The following is a 13,761-nucleotide window of genomic DNA, read 5'->3' as shown; positions in this document are numbered from 1 at the left end:
TATTAAAGGATATATTTTCTTAATGAATTATGTTTTTCTTTCACTTCAAGAGGATGTGGGAGGGGGGGGGGGGTGTGGAGTCGGAAATAATCCGCTGGGGAGTGGGGTGGGCAGGGGGGGGGGGCAGAGAGATGCCTGAAAGAAACTCTGAACACGATCAAATAAACTTAAGAACTTAGGTACAGAGAAGAAAACCACAACAACAACAACAAGCAAGTAGATGAGTACTCACTCCGGATACGTCTTCAGCTCCTTCAGCCTGGACTGGAGTATAGCGCACGTGCGCAGGTCGGATGTATCCACGACTCGCCTGCGGGCCACCGCCCCCATCCTGCTCTCGTCCCCCTCGGCCACCTGCTCCAGGTTGTGGACTAGGGACAGGGGCAGGGGGGTACCGGATGCCAGGCTGGCCCGGCGCCGCTGGTTGATGTGGCGGCTCCCCGTGGCCCCGATCATGTTGCGGGCTTTTTGCCGGAGACGGGAGCCCCCTGAGGATGGAGAGATTGGTTGAGTATCAATTTGGATAGCCGTACCGTCATACCAATATACAGTATTATATTTATGCTGAAATCAAAATCAATATTAGTAAAGAAACGTCTGCTTTGAATAATAAAAAAGCAACACAAATAAAACATCAACTTAAAATATGATTTAGTTTTTCTGACTTGGATAAATTATTCGAGATTGTAAAAGACCATACATAGACGCTTTTTGGGGAAAAAAACCTCACACGCAATAGCTACCTTGAAAATTGATTTAACTCAAACTTAAAAACTAACCCTATGGCATACGCGGACGGCATTCGATTTTAAGACAATACACCCTTGCTCTATCACACTTAGTTTAAAAAAAAAACAAAACCTAACAGTACCCGGGATTTTTTGTTGCCAAAACTAAACCTAAGGGAAACAACTCCTAACGCCTTATTCACTAGAGGTATATTTATCAGTTATATACCTTGGCTCAGCACTCAACAAAAAACACAAAATATATAAAACTATCAATGCTGTGAGTTAGGTTTGTATCCACGATGTATATCCACGAATAGTATCCAAGATTTGTATTCAAATTTATATCCACGAATTGTATTCAAATTAATATCCACACATTGTATCCATATTTATAACTACGAATTTTATCCAAGATTTGTGTTCTCGAATAATATCCAGGAATTATATAAAAAATTCTATTCACGAATAGTATCCAAGACTTGTATCCATGAATTTTATCCACTGTTTGTATCCAAATTCATTTCCAAGATTTGTATCCATGTGATATATATCCAATATTAGTATCCAAAATGTATATCCACAATTAGTATCCACATATGTATCCACGAATTATATAAACGATTTGTTTCTACGATTAGTATCCACGGATTATATCCAACATTTGTATCCAAAAAATATATCCATGATTTTTATCCATGATTTGTATCCACGAATTATATACAAGATTTGTATCCACGAAGTATATTCAAGATTGGTATCCACGTTTTGTATCCACGATTTGTGTCCACAATTATATCCGGGAATTTTATCCACGATTTGGGTGTCACTCAAGTTGGTAAGAAGTCCCTGAGTTCACCCAGCTTTAATGGTTTCCCAGCACACGTTAGAGAAATCAAATGTGGCTATGCAAAAAACTAACACATTGTTAAAATACAAGAACAGGGGAACTCTACTTCATCTTCCCTACCAACTGCCAAGGTCTAAAACAGTGACATAACTTTGTTTTCTTCTATGTTGAAATAGGTTTGGCTAGAACAAAACACAGTGTTTAGGTTAAGATTAAAGTAGACTTTGTTTACCACAAGGGATTGGGTTACCTTCTATTGACTTACCAATGGGAGGGGTAAGGCTAACTAAATACCTGGTATTTTTTTTACACATGGTTTAATCAAAGGAAGAAAAATATCGTCACGTATAACACGTGGTTTAGTCAATTTGCATACGAAAACAACATGTTCCAGCAAAATTAACATATCATAATACCACGATCAAGCTAATTAGTATACCATAACAACTAATTTGCATAACAAAACACCACACTCCCACTAAACACTTTACTAAAACCGATAACAAAGTTAATTTAATATCGACGTGTGTGTTGTGTTCATTGAACCGTAACTTGATACTATGAGTAAATAGGCCTACTTAGGCAAAGATTAAGGCAAAAGGGAACAGGTATAAGTTCTCTGTGCATGTAGGAAGTCATATACGTCAGCACTATAGCCCGGGAGGGGGGTGTGGGTTGGAGGGGGGTTCGTGGTCCGGTCTATACAATTTATAAACCCTTTTATTAAAACTGTAAAATTTATTGTTTCAGGAGGACTATGTATATTTTGGATCAGAATGAAAATTTTTTAGGTTTGTTAGAAGCGTAGGGGTTTCGGGAAAAGGCGTAAATATGGGGTGGAGGGTGGGGCAGCTGCCCAAGGCGTCTAACGAAGGGGGCGCCAAACTGGGTAGAAAAAAAATATTAAAATCTCATTCTAAGCTGTATTCTTTAATTTCACACAGGTGAGAAAATTGACTGCTAGTTAGCTTTATGTACTAGTTAAACTGCCTTTAGGTTTATGGACTGGTTTAACTGTTTTTTTTACCTAGATTGTATTATACCAATATAAAAATAATTATGGGAAAGTAACACACGAACAGACACAAACGCAGAAAAACACAGACACAGTGACTCGCGTAGACACACACACACACACACAGACAGACATAGACACACATAAACAGACACACAGTCCACAGACACACTCACCACCAAAAGCAGATACACAGACACACACAGATACAAACACACTGACCTAGACACACAGACAACAAACTCTCTCTCTCATATATATATATATATATATATATATATATATATATATATATATATATATATATATATATATATATATATATATATATATATATACTCGCTTTCTACTGTGCTCAAGTAGAGACTAAACCTCCATGTAAAAAAAACCCAGTAGAGACAAACTCAAGGACACAACACTGACAGTAAAGTGTTAAGTTCTCACATGCTATGTAAAAAAAAAAAAAAAAAAAACCCACCATTTTCGAGACAAACGTTCAGTGCAAAAAGTGAACGTAAACACTAACATTATTTACCCCCCCCCCCTCCCCCTCCTTAAGCCAAACCTTGTCCACGTCCTTTAAACCCACCCGTACACCTCCACAATCGGGGCTAACACCCTACAGCCGCTACTTATATAAATATCTATCATTACCTCCCCCCTCTCATTACCTCCCCTCTCACTACCCCCCCCCCCCCCCCCCCAACTCCCGTTCGTACTGCCTCACCCGTCGTCTGTCACTCTCGTCTTCTCTCGTCTGCTAACGCTAATTTCCGCCATGTTGTTTTTTTTTAAACTCCTTCCTTCATTCTTTTCCTTTCAAAGGCCGGCCACCACTTAATTATTGATCCTAGACATTGTTTTAAAATTGATTTAGCTCCCTTGGCCTGCTTTCCCCCCTACTCTCTCTCTCCCGCTTTCCTCACTGTTCTCCCGCCTCCCCTTCCCACCCGCCTTCTTGAACGGGAATACCCTAAACGTGAGACATGTTTCTAATTACACAGGGCTACTTCGCAACAGTTTTGAGGCTAGTTTAGATCACTTGTGCAATTATTTTAACTTGATTTTTTTTCTCTTCTGTATAATGTGCTGCGCATTTGAAGCTGCGCATTTGATTTTTTCTTCTTAAAATAAGTCTAAGCTAACACGGATATACGCTGCTAATGCTGCTGATTAATTAATAGGACCCTGCATTATCGTGCACGCATAAGTGTGTCGTTTTGTGTGAGTAAATGCTAGACGCAAGGGCGGAGGTGGAATTCTATGTGGGGTGGAGGGTTTTGGTGTATGTGTGTGTAGAGAGGGGGGGGGGGTTGGTGGAATTGTGGTAGAGTTTTATGAGTCTATGGTTATGTCGAAAATACACAGTCGAGGGTTTTTTGTCAGTTTTGATAAAGTGAAAGGGCGGGGAGTGTGCGTGTGTGTGTGTGTGGTGGGGGGGGGTGAGAAAAGGCTAGTATGGGGCGGGGGGGGGGGGGGTTAAGAAACGAAGGGGGTCGGAGGGTATGTCTGATTGTTATGATGGAGGGTGGTTAGAATGTGGTTGGTGATTTGTTTCAATCAGTACACACTTGCTCTCCTTGTGTGTAGTATATGGCCGTCACGTTCAGCCTGTGTGTACATCGCGTGTACACAATTACACACCAGCACGCCTAACACGGAGTATTCGCTTGTCACATTGAGCTGGTGATGGGAAAATCGCGTGCCATAGCGTTATTAGTGACCAGGATAGCATGGGGGATTTTCAGCCCCATTTTTTTTCCTGTGTCTTACTTTAATAAAATAAAATTATGTTACGCTTGTTTAAACAAAAGGCAGTAAAAATTATATGAAGTAATTCGGTGAGCGAAACACACATGGTTTCAGTACCTCGTTCAGTCTGTAAGGTTGTTGGGATTTTATAAAATCTAAAATAAATGTATAATGCTGCATTGATAAGTTAGAAGGAATTTTGCAAAATGTTGCTTTGTTACGCTTTGAATATTTAATCAATAAAAGAAAGAAATGGTGAGTGTTGTAAAGAATGTTACACAGCAGGCTGTATGAAATGAGTGTTTCTTCCAGACTTTTTTCTCCAGGGGGAACCAAATTCCGGGGACGACGACGACTACGGGGGGGGGGGGCACTTTTAAAGTATATATTTTCTGTATAAATTCAGAAATTTCGTTGGGGGAGGGGGGGGGGGGCGATAGACATTTTATTGGGGATGGGGGGGGGGGGGGTAGGGGGTGCAGAGCATCCCCGAAGAGATGCCTTGAAGAAACTCTGTATGAAATGTAAACAATGTGAGTTGTGTTAACATGTAACTGCTGAGAAGGAGGTCCTCATTATCGGCTCATATACACTGTGGAAAGTTTTTTTTCAACTATATCTACCCACGGGCATTGTAGAATGTTCGTCCATCCAAACCTACCCCCGGGCATTGTAGAACCATTCGTCTACCCAAACCTACCCCCGGGCACTGTAGCACCCTCGTCCACCCAAATCTACCCACGGGCTATGTAGCACCCTCGTCCACCCAAATCTACCCACGGGCTATGTAGCACCCTCGTCCACCCAAATCTACCCACGGGCATGGTAGCACCACCCTCGTCCACCCAAATCTACACCCGGGCATTGTAGCACCCTCGTCCACCCAAATCTACCCCCGGGCATTGTAGCACCCTCGTCCACTCAAACCTACCCACGGGCATTGTAGCACCCTCGTCCACCCAAACCTACCCACGGGCATTGTAGCACCCTCGTCCACCCAAATCTACCCACGGGCATTGTAGCACCCTCGTCCACCCAAATCTACCCACGGGCATTGTAGCACCCTCGTCCACCCAAATCTACCCACGGGCATTGTAGCACCCTCGTCCACCCAAATCTACCCCAGGAGCATTGTAGCACCCTCGTCCACCCAAATCTACCCCCGGGCATTGTAGCACCCTCGTCCACCCAAATCTACCCACGGGCATTGTAGCACCCTCGTCCACCCAAATCTACCCACGGGCATTGTAGCACCCTCGTCCACCCAAATCTACCCCAGGAGCATTGTAGCACCCTCGTCCACCCAAATCTACCCCCGGGCATTGTAGCACCCTCGTCCACCCAAACCTACCCACGGGCATTGTAGCACCCTCGTCCACCCAAACCTACCCACGGGCATTTTAGCACCCTCGTCCACCCAAATCTACCCACGGGCATTGTAGCACCCTCGTCCACACATATTTACTCATAGACCTTGTCTACTGGACATTGCCTGATCATTTATACACCCAAAAAAGCTACCATTAAAGGGCGATAATCCCTCTCCATTTTCCGGAGAAAACAACAGTTTTGCGTGTTGCGGGTTTGTGTGCTACACAACTCTTGTCAAGGGAAGCTACTCGCTAAGGGTAGATAATTATCGTGGCTCTGGGACGTAAACATATTTGTTCCCCTGAAACAGGATTCTACGACAGGGATAAGGTTACAGTTCTTGTGGTCATGTTCGTTTTTTTCTAACATTAATTTTCACCATCAGTGTTGTAGGAGTGTGTATGTGTGTTTGTATGTGTGTGTTTATGTGTGTAGGGGGGGGCGGTTGTCAAGGGTTATAATCCCTCGCCATGAGCAATATCTGGCCACACACCCTACATACATACAACAGACGTGTACTCACACAAACGTTCATGTGTAGCTTGTTTTTTAATTCGAGGCTGAGTGATAATTTCGTGTCTTCTGTGCGTACATTTGGAAAACTAATTAAAATTGTTTTCTAATGAACAGAAACGAATGTAATTTTTTATTTATTTCGGTAATAATTTTAAATCAATTTAAAAACAATGAACACATCTACGGGCAAAGTATTTTATATGTTAAGTTCGTGAAATAAACTAAACTAGAGTGGGGAGCAAACTAGGGTTGTAATGGCAGTGTGAATTACACGTGTATGAGACGGCCTTGGCCTAGTGGTAGAGCGCTAGACTGCTGACCCTAAAGTCTCGAGTTCGAATCCGCAAGTCCCAGAGTCCATCCAGCTCTGGTGGGTACCTAACTCTCGTTAGAGAAAGGAAAGGCGGCTGGGCATAGAGCTGACTACGCTATCCTGAGGTCTCTGAAGCAGATGAACTCTACTTTATCTGCTCATTGTATCTTGGGCACGAACGGGAAGAGATGATGGTGATATGTAGATATGTCTAAATGCTTTACATAAGCATGTGGGAGTAAAAATGTGTGAGAAAATGTATTTGCGCGCGTGAGTTTGAATTTCTCTTTGAATGAGTTAACTACATGTGTGTGTGTGTGTGTGTATGGGTATGTGTGTGTATCCTAATGAATACAATGCATATTCAGGATATTTCTTATTTTTAGATACATTCTTTTTCTCGTGACTTGGAATGTAGAGAAAAAAAAATCGAAATTGTAGAACTGGGGAACATAACAAACTTTGTCATCATTTAAAAAAAAAAAATTGTCATTTACTTTAGCTAGAATTTTTTAAAAACAAATTGTGTGCAATTTTTTTTGTCAATTTTTAGTCATCAATTTTTTGTCAAATATTTTTTGTTTAAAATTTATCCGAATTTTTTTTGCCATTTATGATTTGATCGATTTTTTTTTTTTGGTTATTAATTTTTGGTCCATGTTTTTGTTTTTCGCTTTAGTTTAAGGTCAGTTTTTACTCATTTATTTTTTAATATTTCATTTATATTTAAATTTTGTGTAAGCTATTTTTTAACTCTCTAAAATTACGAGACACGAAATACAACAAAGTTAAGTAGGAAAAAAAATTACAAAAGGGGGGTAGGGGGATTTTATTGGTTAGGTTGGGGATGAGGTATATTTTAATAAAGCAAAAAAAAGCAACACCACACTACATTAATTTCCTCTATAACGTCAGCGCAATCAACAGCAAGCTACTTTTTTTTTTAAAAAACAGCTCGCGTTTCTAAAATTAAAAAAAAAAAGATTTTGTGAGACATGAGTTTCCTTAAGACCGTCTTCATCATCGGCTGGAACTTTGAAACGTGTGTGAATCTGTCTTCGTTAGAAACATCAATTTTTGTCGTGTATGTGGAGAATTTATTTTTGATTAGTGAGGCGTGTGTGAATATATATATATATATATATATATATATATATATATATATATATATTGGTTTAGACCAAGTTGTTTGGTGTGTACACATGATAGAGGTTATAAATGAGAGGTATTGTCTATTTTACTAGTCTTTGGTGTAATGAATGAGAGGTATTGTCTATTTTACTAGTCTTTGGTGTAATGAATGAGAGGTATTGTCTATTTTACTAGTCTTTGGTGTAATGAATGAGAGGTATTGTCTATTTTACTAGTCTTTGGTGTAATGAATGAGAGGTATTGTCTATTTTACTAGTCTTTGGTGTAATGAATTAGAGGTATTGTCTATTTTACTAGTCTTTGGTGTAATGAATGAGAGGTATTGTCTATTTTACTAGTCTTTGGTGTAATGAATTAGAGGTATTGTCTATTTTACTAGTCTTTGGTGTAATGAATTAGAGGTATTGTCTATTTTACTAGTCTTTGGTGTAATGAATTAGAGGTATTGTCTATTTTACTAGTCTTTGGTGTAATGAATGAGAGGTATTGTCTATTTTACTAGTCTTTGGTGTAATGAATTAGAGGTATTGTCTATTTTACTAGTCTTTGGTGTAATGAATTAGAGGTATTGTCTATTTTACTAGTCTTTGGTGTAATGAATTAGAGGTATTGTCTATTTTACTAGTCTTTGGTGTAATGAATTAGAGGTATTGTCTATTTTACTAGTCTTTGGTGTAATGAATTAGAGGTATTGTCTATTTTACTAGTCTTTGGTGTAATGAATAAGAGGTATTGTCTATTTTACTAGTCTTTGGTGTAATGAATTAGAGGTATAGACTATTTTACTAGACTTTGGTTCAATGAATTAGAGGTATAGTCTATTTTACTAGACTTTGGTTGAATGAACTAGAGGTATAGTCAATTTTACTCATCTTTAAGGAGCTAGTGATATACTCATTTTTACAAATCTTTGATGTAAGAAATTAGCAGTATACTCCATTTAAAAAATTAAGCTAAGGCTAAGTTTTTCTTCTTCCTCATTTCGTTCTTAATTTTTTTGGGTTGGAAGGGAATCCCTCCAACATAATGAAGTATTACGTGTCAACTTGTTATGCGCCTAAAGGCCGTTGACTCGGATTTCAGAATACTTTTTTTTTTGGCAGATGTTGATTGATTTTGGAGTTGTCTCTCCTACAAGAGTTGCTGTCCCTGGTTATCGAGCCTCATCTACCGGGGGAGGAAGGGAGGGAGGGGGGGTCGAACTCGGGACTTTTTGGTTTAACATCAATGAGCTTAACCGACCTGACCATATATATATATATATATATATATATATATATATATATATATATATGTGTGTGTGTGTGTGTGTGTGAGGAAGTGTGTGTCTGTCTGTGTCTGTGTGTTTGTGTGTGCATGTGGGTGCATGTGTGTGTGAGAGAGAAATAGATGAAAACATTCACCCCGAGATAGAGTCCTTCGCACGCCACTACCCTTCATTACAACCAACAAACAAATTATATTAATGACAGGGAAGGTGGTCAAAGGAAATATTATAGTACTTTACAACGGGTCAGGGGTGGGTAAAAAATGTTCTATGTTTATGTTATATCACACCCCTACACGCTCACCAAACAAGGTTGTTAGACGATAACGATAACTGATGTTGTATGACAAAACTTTCAAATTTTCCTGCTCCTACAAAATTGGACGAGATGGGAATTTAAAAAAAAAGTTGCGAAGATTAAGATGGAGTGTCATGAGGAGAGGATTACTGGAGGTTAAAGAGTGTGAGGATGATGAAAGAGGATGTTTTTTTTTTAGAGAGCGATATAGGGAAGGGTTATGGAAATCACGTGACGCTTGTAAAAAGTATTCGCTGCAGGTTCTAGATCCTTGCATAATAAATACGGCAGTTGAGACGGAGGTGTTGTTATTTTTTTTTTCATGAAGAATCGAGATAACGTGCATGGGAGGGGGTGGTGGTGGGGGGGGGGTCGTGTTTGGAATAATGATATGGGGTTTAAGACTAGGGGTTTGATAGATGAAGTATTATACGCTATGTTAGTGAAGTTTTGATAGATGGCGAATCACACAGTTTGTTAGAGAAGTTTTGATAGAGGACGAATCACAGAATATGTTAGTGAAAGTTAACTTACTGTTGTATTACAGAATATGTTACTGAAGATTTGGTAGATAAAGTATAACACAATATGTTGGATGAAGTTTGATGGATGAAAGAGTCAAAGAGTACGAAACATGTTCACTAATCTTTGTTGAGTTATACTTTAGAGAATATGTTGGATGAATTTTGCTGCGTGGCGTATTACAGAATATGTTATATGAGGTATGTGATTTTTCTTTTGGAGGGGGTGGGGGGGGGGGGGGTAAATTTATTTACTTTCGAGCAAAGCAAGTCCACTTTGATCGTGCAGCGGACGACTAAATGTTAAATAACAAATGCCAACAAAGTATGTATTTCTGGATTTATCCTTTTCTTCAGACCGGGGATAAATGGTAAAAAATAAATATATAAATATAATAAAGGGAGGCAAACCTGAATCCGAAACAAAAGATAATTTTTTTCGTTAATCTTTTCGTTACTTCCCTTTTATGATAAAATATGGTTTTGGAAGAAGGGGGGGGGGGGGGGTCAAGAGTGTCAAGGTCATTATGTCCTTTGTATGACACGTCCACAAAACCATCTCCATGATTGAGACTTAAAACTCCCGTCGATGTATCTAGTTTAGTTAGGCTTTTTTTTTTAAGTTTACTTTCCTTAACGTGATTTCAACCCGAATTCTAACTCAAGACTTACGATTTAATACTCTTATGCTCTATCATATAACCACATTATTCCATATAAGGATGTAAGTATAACTCCAAAACAAGAACTAACATTAACACAAGTATATATATATATACATACACACACACACACACACACATATATATATATATATATATATATATATATATATATATATATATATATATATATATATATATATATATACATAACGACCAGCCTCCAAAGATATAGTTACCTAGCATAGTTTCTTGTTTTTAATTACCATACACCTGGATATATCAATTATAACTCTGGAATCAAGTGCATCGACAATATAGGCTAACACGAAATCAAATTAACCGCAACACTCTTTGAACAAATACCCTCCAAGTTATCAATCGATTCCTTCAACCCGTGAACCAGATTTTGGAAATACAGCTTAAAATTCAATCTCAAATAAAAACAAAAAAATTTAACTTTGTCTCTGTTCGTTCAATATTTAAATTTTAATTTTTTTCAAGACAGTTTGAAACCTAGCGAAAAAACTCCATCAAATACGCCACGAAAAAAACTGACGAAAAACTGGAATTTCACGAAAAAAAAAAAAAAGCTCACAAACATTCAAGAAAAACTCAATAAAACCTTAGATACTTCTGACAGAACAAGTGAGCAGGGCGGATTAACTCTAAAAAGTCAAAAGCTCGCTTTTAGCTCAAAAGTGACCACAGTTGGGTGATGTGTAAGTTAAAATTATTCTTTTAAATTTTTACAAATGTGAGATGTAGGCTTCACAGTTTAAAATTGCTAGAAAGATTTATATTTTGTTGGTAATATATCAGGCTCTTTAATCTTTTTTGTCATGTTACTTTCCGAAACAAATATAAAAATACTTTGTTATATATATATATATATATTTATATATTTATTTATACAAACACTGTTATCAAGTTGTTGGCTCATTCAATGCATCCGATATAATTGTAAAACAAAAGTTGCATAAGTTAAAATAAAAGTTAGGAAAGGGAAGAAGCAGAGGGGATTGATTTAGAGGGGTGATAGGGCGGTTTGGGGGGGGGGGGGGGGTGGGGTGGTGTGGGGAGTTTAGATTTTGAGCGCACACAATTTTTGACTTGATTGCAACAGTGAGACCAAAAAATAAACAACAAGGAAAACAAAAGATACCAAATTTGAATACAATTTCAAATTTCAAAAGATTTGAACACAGTTTTCTTTTTTGTTGAAATTGGATCTGAGCACACCCACTCACATAAACACACACACACACAATCACATAAACACACACACACACAGCAATGCATGCGAGGGGGGTGGGGGTGGTTACAAAGGCCGGAAAACAGGGAGGTTCAGAGCGGCGGGAGGGGGGGGGGGGAGTAGGAAGCTAAAGGCACACACGCAAAACATAAGTAGTTTGATGCAGCATACATGAAAGCACTAGCTAAACAAGGTTGGACTTACAATACAGGATTGTTCTAGGTATACTATGAAGCACTAGCTATACAAAGTAGCGTTATCTACACAATCTAGCAATATCTATACTAGGTAGCATTAGCTACACAAGGTAGCATTAGCTGTACAATGTAGCTCTAAATGAACGTGGTAGCTTTAGATATACAGGGTAGCACTAGCTACATAAAGTAACAATAATTATACTTTGTAGCTGTAGCTAAACAATTTTATCTCCGCCTACACAATATAGCAATAGCCTTTAAGGCAGCATTAGCTATAGTAGGTAGCTCTAGCTACACAATATATCACTCGTTATAGTAAGTAGCATCAGGTATACCAATTTTATTTTACTATGATAAATAAAATAAAAATCAACACCTTCATTTAAACTGTGATTCCTTGCTAGATACTATAATAGAAAAGAACAATATTCGCGGTGTTTGGGAAGTCAAAGGTTACTTTACATTAAGTAAAAGCAATAAAACTACATGGGAAACTAGATACAAGATGGAATCTCGCTTTTTAACACTTTGAAATTCTCACCCACAATGTCCTTACATATCTAACACGGACGAGCATGCAACCAGGCTATATGGGACATGAACGAAACGCACATTAATATGAAATTTTAATAATCTTTTTTTTTTGTTATATCCACATCCATGGAAGAGGCGATAAAACTACGAACAATGTATTGTTACGTTCTGGGGATGGCGACACGCGAGGGGAAATTAATTCTTGCGGGGATGGGGGTGAGTGTGGCTGGGAGTTAGACAGAGAGGGAGAGGGATGTCTAGCTAGGGAGGTGATGTGTGAGGCGAGGGTGGGGGGGGGAGGTGCAGGTGCGGGAATAACAACATAACAGAGACAAGAACTGCAGGGTGCATCAGGCACGTACACAGAGTTGAGAAACCAGCACATTATAGACAGTGTTTCTTCCAGACTTTTTCTCCCGGGGAGGGGGGGGGGGGGGGGGTACTTGATATTTTCGGGGGAGGGGGCGGGGCGGTTAACATTTTCCGGGGTTGGGGGGGGGGGGGACACTGGTAAAAGTATTCCATTTCGTTCGGGTGGGCGATACAATTTCTTCGGGGTGCTCCTCCCCCCCTCCCCCCCACCCCCGCCGAAGAGATGCCTGGAAGAAACTCTGATGAAAGACAATGGGACGTTGAATTGAAATATATTAAGACAATAAATACATGGAGTGAATGGGTGTCATTCTTCAGTATGTTTACCTACAGTAACCATTTCTACAAACATAAACTTATTTACAAACACATGTTTACAAATCACATTATTTTGTCATTCAGCTAAAGATGTACATCACATTGTTTTAACATTAATTAGCTAAAATGTAAATCACTTGTTCTGTCATTCAGCTAAAGATGTAAATGATTGTTTAGTCATTAGGCTAAAGATATAAATCACATTTTTTTGTCAGCATCATTGATCACAGTAACAAAACAAACAGCCACTATAAAAAAGAAGAGACGCTAAACTTATAACAACCCTCATGTCTACACACAGAAAAAGACTCACTCTCCACAGTCCGCTACTGTTTTGCACTCCCATCTAGAGCGCAAAGGAGAATCACCAGCAGTAAAATGGGCCCACACCCGCCTCTATTATAGCAAAATCGTCACCTAAATAATTGTACATCGGTGCTAGAACACATTGTAGAGTTGCTTCCCTTCCCATTGAAAAAAGATGGGGGAAAAAAAAGTTTTTTTTTATCCCCCTTGAAGTGGGACTTAATTATAACGAAAAGCTCGTGCCTCTCGCGGGAAAACGCGGTACTTGTTAATACCTCGGCCATTTTGTGTTACCCGAGGATTCTACAGAGAGCTGGTTCCAAATTTAAACTCA

General features: G+C 39.0%; 1 protein-coding gene across 1 annotated transcript in view; it reads right to left on the bottom strand.

The window, feature by feature from the left end:
* Positions 1-228: 228 nt before the first annotated feature.
* The window catches only part of LOC131939021 (uncharacterized), a 259,843-nt gene continuing 246,310 nt past the window's right edge, over positions 229-13,761 (bottom strand). Inside the window, exon 3 of the mRNA XM_059297272.1 lies at positions 229-488. Coding sequence (XP_059153255.1) covers positions 229-488 — 260 coding nt within the window. The remainder of the gene's footprint in view (positions 489-13,761) is intronic.

The sequence above is a fragment of the Physella acuta genome, unplaced genomic scaffold (genome assembly GCF_028476545.2).
Source record: "Physella acuta isolate Inbredline_101_S28 unplaced genomic scaffold, ASM2847654v3 ptg000263l, whole genome shotgun sequence".
NCBI lineage: Eukaryota > Metazoa > Mollusca > Gastropoda > Physidae > Physella > Physella acuta.
This window is presented reverse-complemented; position numbering and strand designations above follow the sequence as displayed.